Here is an 18,281-nt window from a genome sequence, read left to right as displayed (position 1 = left end):
AATGTTTCCTACTCCTGAGCCCATGGTGGCAGGCACAGTGTCCATCCAACTCCCAGGGGGCCTTCCTCTTTTTCCATTGCCCCACCTACGGATCCAAGCGTGATGTCCTTCTCCAGGGACTGGTCACTCCTGGCAGCAGGTCCAAAGTCCGTAAGACAAAGTCTCCCCAGGCTTGGCTTTCAGGAGTGCTCTGACCATACTTCTTCCAAGGCAGGTTTTAGCAGTCCGTGGGTCTTTCAGTATTCTCGGCCAGCACCAAAATTCAAATGCACCCAGTCTCCTTCCGTCTTCCTTATTCCCAGTGCAACTTTCACAGCACTGGTAGAACGAATTCGTCTCTGCCTCTGCCCTCCGCCCTTATGGGACTATCAAGGCTGTGGTCACCTTCCTCCTCTCTGGATCTCCAGTTCCTGACCCAGACCGCATTCCCAGAGGATGCCAGGAAACAGGGCAGTGGGGTTTACCTGACGTCCTCATCAGCATAAAGTCAATGTGTAAGTAATAGAGCACCTCACTGGCCCTTGGGATCTGCCATTCAGATAATGGAATCGGTACTGCTTTCTCCTCACCACATTTTCACTCTCTCCAGTTGTGCTAGCAGGAGCCCTGGTGACATAATGGATTATGCATCGGACTGCTAACCTCAAGATCAACAGTTCAAAACCACCAGCTGCGCCAAGGGAGAGAGATGAGGCTTTCTACTTCTCTGAAAAGTTAGTCTTGGAAACCCACGGAGCCTGGGAGTCAGAATCCACTCGGTGGCAGTGAGTTTGCTTTAGGTCTGGTTGTACTTTCAGATTGAGTTTCCCACCCATTCGGAAGAAAGGGCTGTGGGCCACAGTATCTGTGTTAGATGGTCTTCCACTGACCAGGGATAGGGGCATATAGGAGGGTGTGAGAAACGCCCGGGGTCTTTTCCAGGGACTTTTAATTCTTCCTATTAGCAAGTTACCTACCCTCTCTGAACCTTAGTTCAGAAGGGGCTAGGGATATACCATTATCTAAAAGTATTCTGACTCAGACAAGGAACCCTGGTGGCGCACTGGGCTGCGATCCGCAGGGTCGGCAGTTCAAACGTCTTGGAAACCCACCGGGTGGTCCCTATGACGGGGTGTGTGTGGGGAGGGGGGTCCGCTATGAGTTAGCATTGACTCGGTGACAGTGAGTTTGGTAGATAAAGTATTGTGGTGAGAGGCTAATTATAGAGGCTGACATACATGTTACTAGTATGCCTTTGAAACACTAACAAAGTAGCCACGTCACCAACATCGTTGCCTCTTTATTCCAAAAGACTAAAAGAAACGCAACATTGTTTTTCGGAGTCTGCGTCTTTAAATATGCGAACTGCCCTGGCTCCTCAGGCACGCTTAAGACGACCATCAGAGAAACTCCGCCTCCCTCGCGTCTAAGCCACGCCCCCGTCCGCGCCGACGCCGGCGACGTAGGGACCTTCAATGCTGATTGACACGTAAATCCACCAGTAAGAAGTGAAGTTTCCGTCCATGTCCGGTAAGGGGGCAGGACTTCCTCGCTGGTTGCTAAGACACTCTTGTTTCGCTCCTTGACAACCCTGGCGGGGGTGCACTGGCCGCGGCCCCGGCTCCGGCCCCCGCGGGAGCAGGTGAGGCCCCGGGGCGCGGCGGAGGGCCGGGCGGGGAGGGCCGACCCGGAGACGGGGCGGGCGGCCACACGGAGCAGGTCGGGCCTCGCTCTCCGCCGAGGCCCTTCCTCTGCCTGTCGGCCGAGCCCCAGCCCCAGCCCCGCTCCCCCTCGGGGGGCACCTGCGAGCCCGGCGATGACGGACTCGAAATCGCAACTCTGCCAACCTCTTCACCCCCATCCCGGGGAGGCCCGGCCCAGCTTCGCGCGCGCGTCATCTGCGACCCGCGCCTTCCGGGGCCGCGAGCCCCGCTGCCTTCGCGGGATAGCCTCCCCCACCCCACCGCCGACGCGCGCCGCGCCCGGGCCCAGACCGTTTCCTTTGAGAGTTGGGGACGCCCTGGGATGCCGGGTTGGGTCGTTTCACTCCACTCGGGTGCCCCTTCTGTAAACAAGAAGTTCGTCTGAGTGGTTTCCAAGGCCTCTTCGGCGCGGGACGTTCTGGGGTGCTTTGGTCCCTGGACTCAGCTGTGAGGGGAGATAGGTGTGTGTGGGGGTGGGGGGTGAAAAGCACTTGGAAAGCCTACTGTGAATTTCCACTTGCAGGACCCTAGGCTGGTTCCCTAGGCTCCGACTGTGCATGCGTAAAATCAGAACCATACAGCACCGCCTCTGAGTTAGAGGACCAGAGAGGCCAGTCCGCTGTGTATGCTTGACAGGGCCGGTATTTGATGGTTTCTCTCATCGCTCTCACTTGCCCACATGGTCCCTGCCCCGGAAACTTCACTAGCCCCGTTAGCAAACATTGTCACCCCTCCAACTGACCCTCAAACCTCTGGTCCAGTGCGTGCTTCGCAACTTGCTTGGTTATGGGGACTTGGGGGGGATGTGCAGATGTGATGGTTGGATGAGTTGGCTTTGGCGCTCTATGGCCGGTGATCTCTTACTAGACATGCCATTTGCATAGCTCAGCAAGTGCTTGAACTCAGTAGTTGTGAAACCAAACAGGCCTCCCGCGTCGCTGTCGGTGACATCATCTTGGAGCATCCATCCCTCCTTCCCACAAGCCAAATCGTGTGGATTCTGCCCTTCTGAGAGCCTTGCCTCTCCACTCCTAAAGCTGGTCAACCCCTGGTGCACATCATTAATGCCTGTCCCTGGGTGTTAAGGACTTGTTACCTACCATACCTACTCAACCGTGTTCTCCCCTGTCACCCCAGTGCTGCGAATAATTGCCCTCAAACATAACTGTGTCTCCAGCCTCAGCCCCCCACCCGCGATCTATCTCCAAAGGGTTTCCATCCACCCTGCAAACAGCCACATTTCTGCAGCCTGCTTGGCGAGGCCCCCCAGTACTTCCACAACCCAGCCCCAGCCCCCTTTCTCCTGGCTCGGTCTCACAGTGTATCCTCGGGCCAGACTGCACTGTTGGACTTGCCCCCCAAGTGCTCTGAGCATCTGCTGTTACCACTTCCTCTCGTCAGGACCCCCACTTGTTGTCAAATGGTCTTCCTCTTCCCCCTGCCCCACCCCAGACCTCCAGAAATCTTTGCTTTCCTCTCTCTCTCTGTCTCTGTGGTGATTGTTACGGTTTCCTGCCATGAGCCATTTGTGTGTGTCTGTGTGTCTTGGTCTGCCATCTTAGGTGACACACTCCTTAAACTTAGGGACTCTCTTGCTTATATTGGAGTAGTTGGAAAGAGGCATAATCTTTCAAGTCGTAGGTCCTGGGATCAAATCCCAGCTCCTCTGCTTACTCACCCTTCCATGCCACTGAGTTGATGCCCACTCACAGTGGCCCTGGAGGGCAGAGGAGAACCGCCCCTGTGGGTCTTTGAGGTGGTAACTCTGTGAGAGTAGGGAGTTCATCTCTCTCTTGCCCTCACTAGTTAGGTTGAGAGTCACTTTTCGGAGCCTGGGTGGTCCTCAGCAGCACAGAGACCCACAGCAGTGTTGGGGAGAATCAACAGGAAACCCCTAGTAAAACTCTCCGCGACTGTCTGTCTCGAGGACAGTGGCCCTTAGATATTGAATTGGTTTGGTGGGCTTGCTCCCTTCCCAAGGAGGCAAATGGAATCGAACTCAATGACAATTCCAGTACTTGTGGGGCTCCTGCCACGTGTCTGATGCTGGATTTTGTGTTCTCAGGGATCTGAGTCTCTGTGCCTTTGTCTGGGCACACAGCACACAGCTAAGTCATGGTGGATGAGCTGTCATCAGATTAGCCACTGCGAAGGGTCCTTTGGGAAACAGCAGTTTATTCCTCTGAGTCCTTCCCATTCAGATCTGTCCCCTGGAGGGGGAAGCCAGGGGTAGGAGGAGCCCCTGTGTTTTCTGCGGAGCTAGGAGGTGTGGTGGCAATGACTGTGTTGTGCTTTGTGTGCTGATACACGCGTGGGACAGCATCCCATATGAGTGCCTCCAGGGGGGCCATGCGTCACTGTCCCTGTTGCTGCACCATGGGGTGGTGGGCACAGAGACCATCATCAGCAGGCGGGGGCTGTCCGGGGGTGGTGTCTTCACACACTCCCTTCCTCCCCCTGTGGTCTTGGCACATCAAGTGTTTCACTGGCGCTCAGCAACGGGGCAAGGCAAAAGGAAAAGGCCATGACAGCGAGATGTGTGTGTGTGGTTGTATCAGAGGGAACTCACTCCTGGAAAGAGTTGCGCTTCACTGGGCTTTTGCTCCTGACTGGGAAAATGGCCTGCTCTCTGATCCTCTTACTTAGCAAGTTTCAAGGTGAGCCTGCCTGCGCTGGCACCCTCATAGCCAGGCTTCCCTGCTCACGTCCTGGAGGAATACCTCAGCACCCTTGGCTAGCAAGGGAGTGCCGTGGTTTGGTGTACCTGGAGGGAGGAGTGTGGCTGTGTCCAAGAGGGGTGCCGGAGTTGCCCCAGGCAGACTGTGACCTGGGGTGTGCATCATCCAAGGCGTTCTTGGCACCCATGTCTCTCCCTGCTTGCCCAGACAAGGGAGAGAGCACAAGCACAGACAGTGAAGTTGGGCTGACAAGATCTGGACTGGGGTCCTGGCTCTGCCCTTGCTGACTGTGTGACCTTGGGCCAGTGCAAGATCTCTCTGAGCCTCGAGTGCATGGTCTGGGAACTGGGAGCTGCCATGCCCCTCACAGGATGGCACTGATGATGACGTGAGGTGAAGCATGTGAATGCACAGTGTGACCATTGCCACTGGCCCCCCAGGAAACTGTGTCCAGAGCATGCCCTCCCTCAGCCCGGGACGGTGCAGCGGGCCAGGTAGACCGGGCGGATGTCTGGCATCTGGGTAAGGACCTGCAGTTCCCCCTCCAGTCACAGGAGCCTTCTGCCAGGCCCCTGCTTACATTGCCACGTGTGCTCCCCAGCAACCCTAGGCTGTCCTCCCATCTGTCCGGTGAGAGGAGAGGTTCTGCCATGGAACCTGCACCCAGCACCCCTGGCCCACTCCCAGTGCAGCCCCACCCCACCCCATCTTCAGAGGGAGGCAACTGGGAAAGGGGAGCCGTAGTCTGAGGCCCCAGACATTGAGTGCCTGGGGCCCCTGGGGGCCAGCCAGCACTCCTGGGCTCTTCTTCTAGAATCCATCCATCTTCCCATCCTTCCTACGTGTCCTAGCCTCTGAAGGACCCTTCCCAATGGCCCCAGGAGCACAAGGAGAAGAACCAGAGACAGGGACAAGGGATTCCTTGAGGCGAGGAGATGGAGACCTGGCTCTATGGCACCTTTGGCTAGGACAAGCCATTGGGGACATGAGGCTGGGGACACAGGCAGGGATGAAGGGGAGCAGGTTGGCCACCAGGTGGCGTGGGGTTACGCTCCTGTGCCAGGCTGACCATGTCCCAGGCTGTGAGCACACAGCCAGGCCTGGTTGACAACCCTTGGGCACACCTCGTTTACATGGAAGGTGGGTCAGGTTTTTACATCCCTGGTCGGTCTGTTTTGAGGAGCCTTCGTCCAGCAGGGCTTGTCCTCGTGGCGGCCTACCTGTTGCTGTCTGATAATGACAAGTCTTCCAAGCCATCTGCAGCCGTCTGGTCTCTTCTGGAAGGCTTGTCCCTTGGAAATCCCTAGGGGTAGGGAGGACTCACAAAGTACTGCTATTAGAATGCCAGTTTGTAAAGGCATGGTTTAGGAACCCGCCCCCCCCAAAAAAAATAATAACATGTTTAGACATGCCCTTGCCTGCTGTCTGTGCCCGCCTGCTGCAGATGCGTTCTCTCAACAACCAGCCAGACTCCCCATCACGGCACCCGTCACGGGGATGCCTTGGGCCATACGTGCAATCAAGTCTGAGAGGGCAACTGTTTCAGGGGCGCTCCTGACAGGCATTCTTGAGGGACACAGGAAGACCAAAGTCTTAGGGAATTTGAAAACTGCATTGGTGGGACAAAGGTCAGAGACATTGCTCCCCCAGGGATTGCTTTCCATCCCAGGGTAGCCACTTCCTCCTTGAATTTTGTTGGTGTGTTAGTCCCGGTAGACCAGAGAAACAAATCTAGGGAGATTTCATCTGTATATAGAGAGACCTTTATATCAAAGAGCAATTGTACAGTAAGGAAACCTCCCAGCCCAGTCCAGGTCACGTCCATAAGTCCAGTGTTAGCCCACGGGTCGACACTAGTCCATAAAAGCCTCTTCAGACGCACGCAGCACATGCAGTGGCGCTGAATGCAGGAAGATCACAGGCCAGTGGGTGGAAAGTCTTGTGGATGCAGTGGTGGTGGAAGCATCTCAGTGCTGGCAGGGGTCTCCACGTGGCTCCTCCAGTTCCAGGGCTCTGGTTCCATCAGGGATCTCCATGTGGCTTGCCAACAGGAAGATGTGCAAAGTGTCTGTGTGTATCCGGCCTCCAGTCAGCTATTTATCTCCATAGCGCTTCCAAGTGAAGCCATCAAGCTGAGACCCGATGGAGAGGGTAGACTCCACCCGTTTGCAAGTCGACAGGTGATGATGCCACTGCCACAGCTGGGAAACTGCTCCATCCATCCCAGAGCCCTAGTGTTACCCCTTCAGACTCATCAGAACAGCAAAAAAGGAACCCAAATTGAGCCCCTCCTGGAGACCGAAACGGTGCCCAATCCCAGCAAGCAGAATTCCTCGGGGCGGGGCTGGCGGGAGAATAGCTCCGCCTTGGAGAGTGTCCAGGGCTGGGTGGAGGCTCTGTTGATAAGCAGTTTATATTTTTGCTTCCTAATGGTTGCTAAGGAGCCCTGGTGGCATAGTGCTCACATGTTTGGCTGCTAACTGCAGGGTCAGAAGTTTGAAACCACCAGCCTGCTCCAAGTGAGGAAGACGAGGCTTTCCACCCCCAGGAGTCGCAATCTCGGGAACTCACAAGGGCAGCTCTACCATGAGTCAGACTTGACTCGGCGGCAGCGAGGTTTGAGTTAGAATGGCTGCTGTCGTGGTATCGCCATGACATCCGATGGCCCCGTGTGTGAGTAGTGATTTGGAAAAGCTATTTGACATCGCGTCTGTCATAGCGTGAGTTAATTGTGTTGACTAGTGCAGCCGAGAATACACTAGCAGTAGAGAGCAGCGTATCTCTGTGTGAGTATTTCGCGCCTTGGACTGCTTGGAAGGTAGAGTTCACCTGGAAGCGCCTTGGAAGAGAGGCCTGGCAATGCACTTTCCAAAGATCAGCCCTGTGAAGCCTGCGGGGCCCAGCCCTCCTCTGGCAGGAGGAAAGCCACCAAAGCCCCCAGCACTGCCGAGAGCTGTGCTACCTGCCGGCCTATGCTCAGTGCTTGTGGTCAGCTTCCTGAGAACGAGAGGATGGCATGGAAGGGCAACCCCGAGTTTTACAGAGCGGGAAATGAGCCGAATTCTTGTATGTGCCAGAACTGGGCCTTCTGGCTCCCTGTGGGTCCTGACTGCCCACTTCCCTGACAAGGAGCTCCCCTGAGGACAGTGGACCCAGTGACTGTCCCGTCTTTGTCCTGAAGGGTGATGGGCTGTGGAGAGAATGGCCTTTCACCTGCGACCTGGCTGTGGAAGCCGAGTCCATGAGCTCAGGGTCGGGCAGGTGTGCGAGTCTCAGGCTGGCACAAGCTGGCCTGGGGCAGGCTCAGGGTCGTGCTGACTGGGACGGAGCCCAAAGATTCAGGTGGATCCTGCTTGGCCATTTTCCATCACGGCCACCTGTGAACGTTGGAAAGCAGCCTTGAGTCCCACCATTGCGTTTCTCCTGTCTCTCACACCTTGGTGCCTGGGGAGGAGGCGGCCACACACTGGCCATGTCCCAAAGCGTGGCAGCCAGCTTGGGGTGGGGGTGGCCTTTCTGTTAGTAATCGAGAGAGACAAAATGAGTCACGCGACAGTGACAAGAAACGGGAACACAAAGTACCCCAGGCGTTCGCTGGGGAATGTGCCAGATGATCTCTGGGACAAACAGGCCTGCTAATGTCTGAATGAACAGAGCAGATGTCCAGAACTGATGAGGTCAGAGGACCCGGCATCTGTTGGCCTGGTGGCACTGGCACCAGGCTGTCAGCCCTGTGCCCAAGCCAGCCCAAACACAGTGGCTTCCGAAGCACCAGGGAGAGGGCTGGCATAGAGAGGCAGCCCGGGCCAGGGGCACAGACAGCACAGCGCTGGGCTAGAGGAGGACCAGCTCAGCGTGAGACCGAGGCACGTGCGACAGAAAGACCAGGGCCAAGGGTCGAAAAGTCTGGTGTGCACCCTCAGAGCAGCAGGCGTCGGGGCAGGCCACTCGGAGGCCTCTCAGAAAAGTCTCTCTGTGCCTGCATCCCAAACACCGCCCCCCTGCCACTAACCAGCTGCAGGGGCCACCAGACGCCTTTGGGCGGTGTTAACACGAGGCCGGACTCTCAGGGCCGGCCAGCCAGCCCCACCCTGAGCCAGGGACAGGCGCAACAAACCCTGGGACCTTCGACTGGCACACAGAAGACAACCACGCCTCCCATCTGCCTGGTGGGCACTTGCCTGGCCCAGCACTGCACTGGGCATCCTGGTGGCTCTGCAGCTGACAGCTTTTTATTTGGAAAGGGGAGAATGCAGGAATAGCATGTGGCTGGAGGAGGAGCCTTCCAAAAGTGCCGGTAAAATGGAATGGAAAGATGCCAGCCTTTCAAAGCCCTTCTTGTCACACAGTGTGCGAGCGCTACGGAGCCGAACAGCAGGCTGATTCTCGGCTTGGTAGCTTCTCCAGAGAGAGCCCTCGCAGGTGCAAGGCTAATACTCCGATGGGAGGAGAGGGGCCAATCCCCACAAGGCACCCCCTTGCTTGGGACACAAGCTGGCTTCTGGAGGAAAGGCCCCTCTGTTCCTGGTAACGGATGAACACGGACGGTGGGCTGTGCAGCTGTCCACTTGCATTGGCATGCCTCAGTCTCCCTCAGAGTCACCCAGGAGCAAGAAGGCAGGAACTACCCCTTCTGAGTGCCTGCTGGCTCCTGGCACTCAGTCAGTGGCCTTACCTACACGGTCTCACTTGATTCCTGCCACAGACACCTCGATAGGGGTTGGTGATTGATGGGGACTGAGGCCAAGGCCACTTTGCCAGGCAGAGCGCCCAGGTTTCCAGCAGGACGAGTACCCCTGGGAGGAAGAGGTGGGCGGAGCCTGGTGTGCCAAAGAGGACACGGAGCCTCCTGTCCCCTTCCTTTCGAAGACCAGGGCCCTGCAGGGGGAGCCACCCCACCCCAGCAAGTCCAGGATTGTCGGTGGTGGACAGTGACCCAGACATCTAAGTGCCCAGCATGGGTGCTGGAAGTCGGGCCGAGTCCATGGGCACACAGAGATGCCACACTCTCTGGTCGCGAGCCCCGAGCTGGGCTGGCCCTGCCTCCACCTGGCACACAGTCGGCATCTGCCGTGGCCATGCAGTGTGTTCTCAGCCCGGGCCCAGTGCCTCGTGTTGACTCATCCCTGGAGCCAGCAGCCTCGCTGGCCATTTGTAGGAGGCTGCGGAGGAGGGAAGACGGGGAGGTGTGGAGTCGTTCCTGAGCTGTCTCCCCATGCCAACTCTCTCCCTGGTTTTCCTATTTTCTACAGCACCCCCCGGGAAAGACACTTTCTGCTCCCACCCACCTGGCAGGGCCTGCTTCCCGAAGCTCTCCCGGTGGTGTCCTAGCTGCCAGTCCCCACACCTCCTGCAAGCCCCAGCCTCTCGTCCCGGGGCCACAGTGGACGGACCATGGGAGAAACGGAAGGGAAGAAAGACGAGGCTGACTATAAACGCCTGCAGACATTCCCCCTGGTCAGGGTAAGGACCGGTGAGGGGAGGCAGCCAGGCCCCAGCAGCACCCCTCACTCTCTCCCTCCTCCCCTGCCCCAGCCCTGGAGATGTGAGCTGAGCTCACAACCCAACAGCCAGGGGAGGAAGGACGAGGCTCTGCTCGCTCAGATCCAGAGTTTGGGAAACGACAGTGATTCATTCGTTCATCCAGCCATTCATTCAACAAGTTTTTCCGTGGGCTACCTAGTGAGTGTTGGGCACTGGACAGACGAGGCCTGGCCCCAGCAGAGGGATGCCCAGGTTGCGCAGGTTCTAAGGGAAAGGCTGGAGAGGAGCCCTGGAGCCGCACTGGGGTAAACAGTTGTGGCTGGTCGGGAGGTTGGCCATGCGAACCCACCGACTGCTCCACAGGGAAGGACAAAGCCGTCTGCTGCCGTGAGGTTACAGCTAAAACCCCCACAGTGGCCTGGGGAGGTGGTTCCTCTGAGTGAGTGGGGCAGACCCAGGGCAGTGAGCTTGTTTAGAAGGGGCTGAAAAGTAGGGTTCATAAGGATCTTACAGGACGGGGTAGAACTGGCCCCTGGCTCTCCGTGGCAGTAGGAAGCTCCGTCTTTCTGGGAGCAGCTGGTGGTTTTGAACGGTTGTTGGCGCCGTGCGTAACCCATGACGATGGCGTGAGTTAGCCTGCAGAAGGGTTTCTCTGATGAGAGCCCCGCCCAGACCGCCAGGTGGGTGGGTGGGGGAGAGTGTGAGAAGAAGAGCAGCCGTGAGGCAGCCTGTCGGGAAGCAGAAGCCAGTGTGGACCATGGAAGGCCTGGGGTCATGGCCGCCATGGGGAACACCAGCTTGGCGAGGAGCCTAGACTTTAGGGTCCCACAGTGAAAGTGGGGCATCATCGAGGACGCGCCACAGAGGCCCAGAGAGGAATGAGGGTCAGACTCCAGGCAGATGGTGACGGTCGAGCCAGTGGGACACCTTGCCAGGCTGGCAGCGCCCGGGGGTCCCCAGGGGTGACACCTGCAGGCGGTCCCTGCCCAGCAGGAGCTGTGGCGGCGGGACGCAGGAAAAAGAAGTCATGGGTTCTGTCGACCTTTGGGTGGGGGGGCGCTGAGGAGTCCGTTAGACATAAAAGTCCCGAACCCCAGTTAGATGGCAGAGCTGGTGCAAGCAAAGAGGCAGGGAGGGCGCAGAGCAGGCCAGGCCGGCATGAGCAGAGGAGAGCTGGCCCTCAGCAGTGGGAAGCAGCCAGAGGATGGGGAAACCACACTGTCCCCTCAGGCCTCTGGTATGAGGTCAGATCTCTGAGGCTGCCAGGCCCTGCTTACAGCTGGCATCACCAGGGCCGGCATCGCCCATGCCTATTACTGGGACACGATGCTGAGACCTGATACCATGCCCTTGGCCCCACGGCAGCCCCACCCCCCATAGGAGACACCACCTGTGAGGAAGGGCATCAGACTTTGCCCAGGGCAGCACCCCCATGTCTGAGCCTTTAGCATCGGACAGGGTGAGCAGACCCCGGGCTGAGCACGCGTCCATCTCTGTTTGCCGCCCACCGTCAGCACTCGGACATGCCGGAGGAGATGCGCGTGGAGACCATGGAGCTGTGTGTCACAGCCTGTGAGAAATTCTCCAACAACAATGAGGTATGGCCACCCGCACAGGCGGCCCCCGTGCCTGCAGCCAGCTCCAGAGAGGCCTTGGGGACTAGGTGAGGGAAGAGATTAGCGCTGACTCCCATAGATGGCCGTGTCCCTGTCTCAGGGCCCTGCTGGTGGGCCCCTCCCACAGTGCACAGAGCCCGCCCAGGCATTCACTCATGCACCCTTCCATCCATCTGGAGGCCACTCCCAGGACACCATCTGTCCGGGCAGCGCCCTCGGGACTGGTGAACAGCCAGGAGCATCCACACAGGCATGACGTTCATCTGTCTGCTGGGGAGGAGGGGCTGGGGGCATCGGGCTCCAGGTGTGGGACCCTCCAGGCCCAAGTGCACACTCTCGCTCTGACCTTGGCCGGCCACGTCCACCCCTGGGTCATGGGGTGTGCGCGACTAGACCCAAGGCTCACCGTCTGGGAGGTCCCCCTGCCCTCCCCAGGCCTCCTCTTCCACAATGGGGTGGGGAGGGCAAGCGTGTGAAAGAGTAAGCACAGGAGGGGTAAGCGGGCCCCATCCTCTTGGAGCCCCCTAGGGAGAGCGGGGAGAAAGCCAGCACGGACCTTGGTGATGGGACCTTTCTGTCACTCCACCCGCCAGCCAGAGGCAGTCCTCCCTCACGTTGGTGGTCGAGCCAGACTCCCCCAGGGCTCTGTCTCGATCAGGGGCTCGCATGACCCCCTCCCCGCCCCCCCGCCAGCTGCTTCCAACTGCTGAAGCGACCGCAGGCTACCCATTCCTGGAGGAGACCCTGCCTGAAGGTCCCACAGCAAGAGAGCCACCCCAGCAGCCCTCTCTGACGCCTGTCCTCTCCGTTCCAGAGTGCTGCCAAGATGATCAAAGAGACGATGGACAAGAAGTTCGGCTCCTCATGGCACGTGGTGATTGGCGAAGGCTTTGGCTTTGAGATCACGCACGAGGTGAAGAACCTGCTGTACCTGTACTTCGGAGGGACCCTGGCTGTGTGCGTCTGGAAATGCTCCTGACACGGTCGCCGGCTGCCCGGAGCCCCACTTCCACCTGCGAGCATGGGGCCCTTTCCTCCCGCCCCGCGTCCTGGCTTCCTGAGCCCAGTGTGTGGATGTGCTGGCTTCTCTTACCCCCGGCCCAGAGTCCTGGGATGCAGGAGCCACAGAGGGCAGTGGGTCAGAGGCAGACAAGCCAGCTCCCTTCTCCTGGGGGCTCTCCCCTGGCCTCCCGGGAGCCCCTCCCCTCCAGGGCCCTCCCTGCTATAATGTGGCCACTGTCCTTGTCTGCAGTGACCATCATCACCCTGGGGGCGCCTCGCCTCTCATGGGACCCTAGCGGTTTCTCTCCTTATCTCTGCCCGCCCCCCGATTCTCCACCACCTCCCCTGGGCCACAGGAGTATCCACCCAGCCCACCCCGCCCTGCCCCGCTGTGCAGTTGGTGGCCACTCTGAGCCGCCTGGGCCTGGGGGAGCCCGGCTGGCCGCCACCGATCATCAGGGACCGCATGCCAATTTGTACTGCGCATCTCGCTGCGTTTTCTAGCTTCTTTTTGAGTGTGGGAGAAGGGTTTTAGTAGAAGGTGAATCCTATTTTACACAGTGGTCTTATTTATATAAATGTCCTGGTTTTTACAATTAAAGTAAACAAAAACTGACTGTCCTGTGCAGTGTCTTGGTTTCTCTGTGGTGGGGGCCAGGGGCCCACAGATGATCCTGGCCTTCCATCAGGGCGGCTGGAAACACTGCTCCACAGATGCCTTCTGGGGCCAGACTGAGCCACCAACACATTCGCCAGCCATGTCATCCCGCTTAGTTAAGCAGCTGCCCATGGCCAGGCCTTGTCCTGCGAGCCTGCGTCAGGACAGAGCCTCAGTCCTGCCTTCTGGGGCTCAGGCGGCTCTGGCCCAGAAGGAGGTCCAGGTACTTGTCTTCTCCCCCATGGCCTCCTGGGAGGGCCCTCCAGCAATCTGGGACCTGGCTCCTCCTCCCTGGCCCTGCAGGCCTGTGTGCACGCAGGGTACCCCAGAGGCAGGCAAGGAGAGGTGTTTGGGGAGTGTGCGCATGGGCGGGCAGGGAACAGCTGAGGCTGACCCTCCACCACTGTCTGTACCTCCAAACGTGGGTGCCCAGGCACTGGTGCAAGCCGGGGAAGCGTCGGGGCTCTGAGGCCCTCAGACCTGGATTCAGGCCTGCCCCGCCCTCTAACCTCTTTCTGCCTCTGCTGCCTCCTCTGTAGAACGCGGATGAAAATAGCCCCTGGAGCAAGAGGCAGGTGTGTGGGCCACTAACACCATACCCCTAACTGGGCTCTCAGGCCCCCGTCCTCCAACCCCAATGGGGTCCTGTACCCAATCCCTCACAGCTGGTAGGAGTTTCTCAGACCAGGCTTGGGAGGGTGTCCCTGGGACTGGCAGCTGCCCCCATGGTGTGCGAGGTCCTTCACATGGGAACCCCCTCCTCTCAGGTGTCCCTGTGTACACTGCACACCGGCCAGGACAGCACAGTGGGTGTAGACCCTGGGTTCCTGGGGCTCATCGGGGCTCACTGCCTGCCCCTCCCCTGAGGCCCAGCCACGGGCACCCAGACTGACTTGCTTCACGGCTCCATGGGGAGCTGAAAGATGCGGTTGGGGATGGGTGGGGGGACCTAAGAAAAGAAGAAACCATCCTTGCCCACAAAGAGCACAGAGACTGCTGAAAGGCAGGGCACCTCGAGGGCTTGGCTTCGGGAGAAGATGCAGAAATGGGTTCAGAGGTGCAGCCTCCTGGGGCAGCATTGAGCTATAGCCCCAGCCTCTTCCAGAGTAGGACGATAAGGCGGGGCACAGAGGCTGAGGGGAGAAAGCCCAAGGCAAGCTCCCGAGGGGTATGTTAAGTCGGGTGGGTCCACAGAGGGCAGGTGGCACAGGGGGCTAATCTCTGGGTGGGTGGGGGCAGGGAGACCCGGTCAAGTACCCCCCACACCCCATAGGCCCTTATGGCCATGCCAGCCTCCACAGTCCCACAGTGTAGCAGTCCCTGTCCTTTTATAGAAGAAGAAACCCACAAAGGGGCCGGGGCGCAGAAATCATGCCTGGGGTTCTGAGCCAGACCTGCCTGCCGCTCTTTGCCACGTCCGCTGTGTCCCACATGGCCACCTGTCTGTCCCCCCTCCCCCCTCCCGGTGTGCTGGACTCCCACTGCACTTGTGCATAGCCAGTCCACCCCAGCCACACCTTGCCCCACAACTGCGATGGCCCGGACCCCCTGCTGCCACGTGGCTGAAGCCTGAAGGGACCTTGGGGTCCCTCCTCCACATCAGAGTCACCATGGGGAGCAGGCAACTGGGATCAGATGCATCTGGTGGGGGGCAGGTCACCCTCAGGCCTGTCCCCACACCTGAGGGAGCAGCAGGTGCCCTCATCCCCTGTGAGGCCATAGGCCTCCCTCAGAACATGGCGGGGGACCCGGAGGCAGCGTGAGGAGGGGCGGGCAGGGGCGTGGTGTGGGGGTCCATGGTAACCATGGAAAGATGCCTGTCTAGGGGCAAACTCCAGGAGCCTGTTAATCCACTTCCTGCTTTACTGAGGATGGGCCCACAGAGGGAAGAAGCCCCCTGGGTGGTGGGGCTCGGCCTCTCAGCAGGAGTGACACGGGACTGGGCTCCTGCAGGGGTCAGGCGGCGCCCTCGGGCCCCACTCCAGGTTTGGGGGCCTCTGGGAGAAGTCTGGCTCCAAGCATCCTCTTCTGCCCTTCCCTTTTGTTCGCCCTATCCCTTATTTAAAGCAACCACCTCCCACTGCCAGCTGCTGCCTGCAGCCCTTTGAAAGAACATTGGAGACGTGAATTATTAATAATATCCTTGAGCTCTTCAGCACCCAGGATGTGCCAGGCACTGCCCTGAGCCCCTGACACATTGCCTCCGGGTTGGGGGAGGGGTGGGATGTCTGGTTATCTATTCTGCCACCAGGTGCGTGTCCCCATTTTACAGATGAAGAGTTGAGGCCCAGAGGGGGAAGCAGCCTGCTGTGGCCCAGCCAGTAGTTATAAGCAGCACAGCCAGGATCCCCTGCTGCTGTAGACCCAGCTCTTGACCCTGGTGGTGGACTGTCCTCCAGGCTGGGCAAGCCATGGCTTCCCCCACCTCAATTCCCTCCTCTTCAAGGGGCGGCTCACCGTGCCTGACCTCCCTGCTGCCACGTTCACCATGGGGGGTGGGGGGGTGGGGGCACAGGTGACCAAGCCCACCAGAAAGAATGCTTTGGAGTTGGGCAGGGCAGTCAAGGTTTGGGTCAGAGCCACCTGACCTGGGAGACAGATGGGGCTCTCTACCCCCATAGAGTTACAGCCCCGGAAACCCACAAGGGTTGATCTACCCTGTTCTAGGAGGTCTCTAGGAGCAAGGGGAGTCGAGGCTCAGCAGGAGAGGGGCTAGGCTGTGGGCAGAGTCTTCTCCAGGGCTCACTGGTGAGAGGTGACATGCCGTGATGCCAGCTCCTCCAGGAAGCCTGCCTGGCCGCACTCCTGACTCTCCACCTGGGTATCCAGGATGCCTGGCCCAGGGCCTAGAAATTTTATGGGGTTAAGCAAGAGAATGAGTGAGTGAGTGACTGAGTGAGTGACTGAGAGAGAGAGTGAGTGAGTGAGTGAGTGAGTGGTGAGTGAGTGAGTGAGTGAGTGAGTGAGTGAGTGAGTGAGTGAACGAACCAGGCTTCCCAGAAGCGGGGGCATCAGGGTCAGCGTTGGGGGTCAGGAGCACCCTGGATTCCCAGGCCCGCAGAAGAGGCTGGAGGGCTCAGAGGCAGATCTCAGGGATGTCAGTGAGGCACGTGCGGGGCACCGTCTGAAGGGGGAGCCACTGAGTCGTTTCCGCAGAGACTACGCTGCCAGGCCGGGCGCCCTGCCCCATTGGCCCCCCTTCGCCTGCTCCCCAAGGAAAGGCTCAAACCCAGCCACTGCCCAATGCGGGAGAGTGGCCTGAGGCAGGGGTGCGGAGGCAGTGTGGGGCGCCCAGATGGAATCCTGACACCGTGCAGGCCTCCCGGGTCCACAGCCTAGCCTCACCCGAGGGCATCAGCGCAGGTTCTGAGGGGCCCGGCCGCCCCTGGCCGGCTGACGTGTGCAGGCGCTGTCTGTGGGAGCCCAACAGCAGCCCCAAGCTGCCCTGAGCTGGAGCTGCCGGGCCCCCTGCAGGATTGTACCCTGGCAGAGGAGGGCACACAGATGGGGAGTGGGGGACACGGATTCAGAAAGGGCTCCCTAGAGAAATGCTGCTCAGGACGGGCCACAAGGAATCCCGGTGGCCATTCAGCGATGCCTGTTCCCAGCGAGAGGGCCCTTCCTGGTCAATCCTACCTTCTTCAAGGGCTTTCCTGATCACCCAGGGTGGGGGAGGGACCCCTGTTCTCTGAAGCTTTCAGAAGCCGAGGGCCTGGCATCAGGTGGCCCTCTTGAGCGCCCCGGCAGCTCTGAGGGACGGAGAGAGATAGTCTGGCCGGCCTCAGCCAAGATTTCAACCTTAGAGACATCAGGGGGCAGTTCTACCCTATTTTATTAAACTCTGCCACCAAGTTGATGGGGACCCTAGAGGACAGGGCAGAACTGCCCCTGTGGGTTTCCGAGGCTGTAACTCTTTACAGGAGTATGAAGCTCCGTCAGCTGGTGGTTTCAAACTGCTGACCACAGCCCAGTGTGTACTCACGACACCACCAGGGCTCCGATGGAGTCACCGGGAGTCTAAAGGGACTGCAACCAGTTTTTGTTTTGCTTTGTTCTGTCTCAGGGCTCAACACAGGGTTGTGTACACAGCTGGAGCTCAATCAATGTTTATCGAGTGACTGCCTTGTCCTGAGACCCTTAAGGGGTGCAGGACATGTGGCCTAATTGCCACCTTCAGGGACTTTCAGACACAGGAGCCACCTGGGACAGCATGATGTCGACATGCCACCATGGGAGGGGGGCTCGAGACAGAGAGAGGGGTGGAGGTAGGTGTGTGTGGCGGGGGGGTGGGGTGGGGGTGGGGGCGCTCAGAGCCGGACATGGGGGCTCCAACACGGAAGGGGGAGCTGTCAATGATGCTGAATGGTATGTGCAGAAGGGGTGGGATTGGAGAACATCTCTGCCACCGTTAAAGACAATAATCAATTACACATATAACAGTGAGCGCAGGGCAAACGTGCTTGACACATGGATGGATGGGTTGTGATGAGTTGTACAAGCCCCCAATAAAATGATTTTAAAAAGAGAATAAAAAGCAAATGAGCACAGGGAAGGAGAAAAGGTTCTGGAATTGATTACGGTGATGACTGTATAGCTCTTCTCGATATGATGGGACTATTGAATGTATGCTATCTGGATAACATGACAATAAAGTTGTTTTTTTAAAAGAAGAAGGGAAAATAAATAAAATTAACATTTTTTAAATGAAAGAAGAGGGAGCCATGTGTGAACAAGCAGTGTAGAGAGGGTGACACTCAGAGGGCTACCACATGGGGGGCCGGGGACTGGGCTGGCGGGGAGGCCGGGCCTCCTTAGACCTCACCCAAAGAGCTTAGAAGTGGGAGGCTGCAGGGTCTGGCAGCACACGGAAGACAGGCCAGGGGGACAGGTACCTGCTGGGGAGGCTGTTTGCAGCTCTACCAGACAGAAAGAAGGACGTTGGTTTGGGGAGGCAACAGCCTTGCCGGGAACATGGGTGGACAGCTGCGTGCAGCCAGTGTCCGATGCTGTCCCCACACCCCCACTCAGAGCCGCCTGGCAGGGTGGGGCAGGGAGGAGATGGTAGGGGCTGCTGCTGCTCCTGAGGAATCAACTCCAAGTCCAGGCCTGTCTTTCTCTTATCTCCGCCCATAAGACTGCCTCCCCCTGGAGAATCCTGTTC

General features: G+C 58.7%; 1 protein-coding gene across 1 annotated transcript; it reads left to right on the top strand.

The window, feature by feature from the left end:
* The first annotated feature begins 1,519 nt into the window (after positions 1-1,519).
* DNAL4 (dynein axonemal light chain 4) lies at positions 1,520-13,077 on the top strand. Its single transcript, XM_075553576.1, has 4 exons — positions 1,520-1,621; positions 9,613-9,823; positions 11,359-11,442; positions 12,275-13,077. The coding sequence occupies exons 2-4, from the start codon at positions 9,755-9,757 to the stop codon at positions 12,437-12,439; spliced, it is 318 nt and encodes a 105-aa protein (XP_075409691.1). The 5' UTR covers positions 1,520-1,621; positions 9,613-9,754; the 3' UTR covers positions 12,440-13,077.
* Positions 13,078-18,281: the final 5,204 nt, after the last annotated feature.

Source organism: Tenrec ecaudatus, chromosome 6 (assembly GCF_050624435.1).
Source record: "Tenrec ecaudatus isolate mTenEca1 chromosome 6, mTenEca1.hap1, whole genome shotgun sequence".
Taxonomy (NCBI): Eukaryota; Metazoa; Chordata; class Mammalia; order Afrosoricida; family Tenrecidae; genus Tenrec; species Tenrec ecaudatus.
This window is presented reverse-complemented; position numbering and strand designations above follow the sequence as displayed.

Coding starts and splice junctions, on each gene's coding strand:
- DNAL4 (XM_075553576.1), top strand. CDS start 9,755: ATGGGAGAAACGGAAGGGAAGAAAGACGAGGCTGACTATAAACGCCTG. Junction 9,824..11,358: donor AGACATTCCCCCTGGTCAGG/GTAAGGACCGGT, acceptor GCCCACCGTCAG/CACTCGGACATGCCGGAGGA. Junction 11,443..12,274: donor AATTCTCCAACAACAATGAG/GTATGGCCACCC, acceptor TCTCCGTTCCAG/AGTGCTGCCAAGATGATCAA.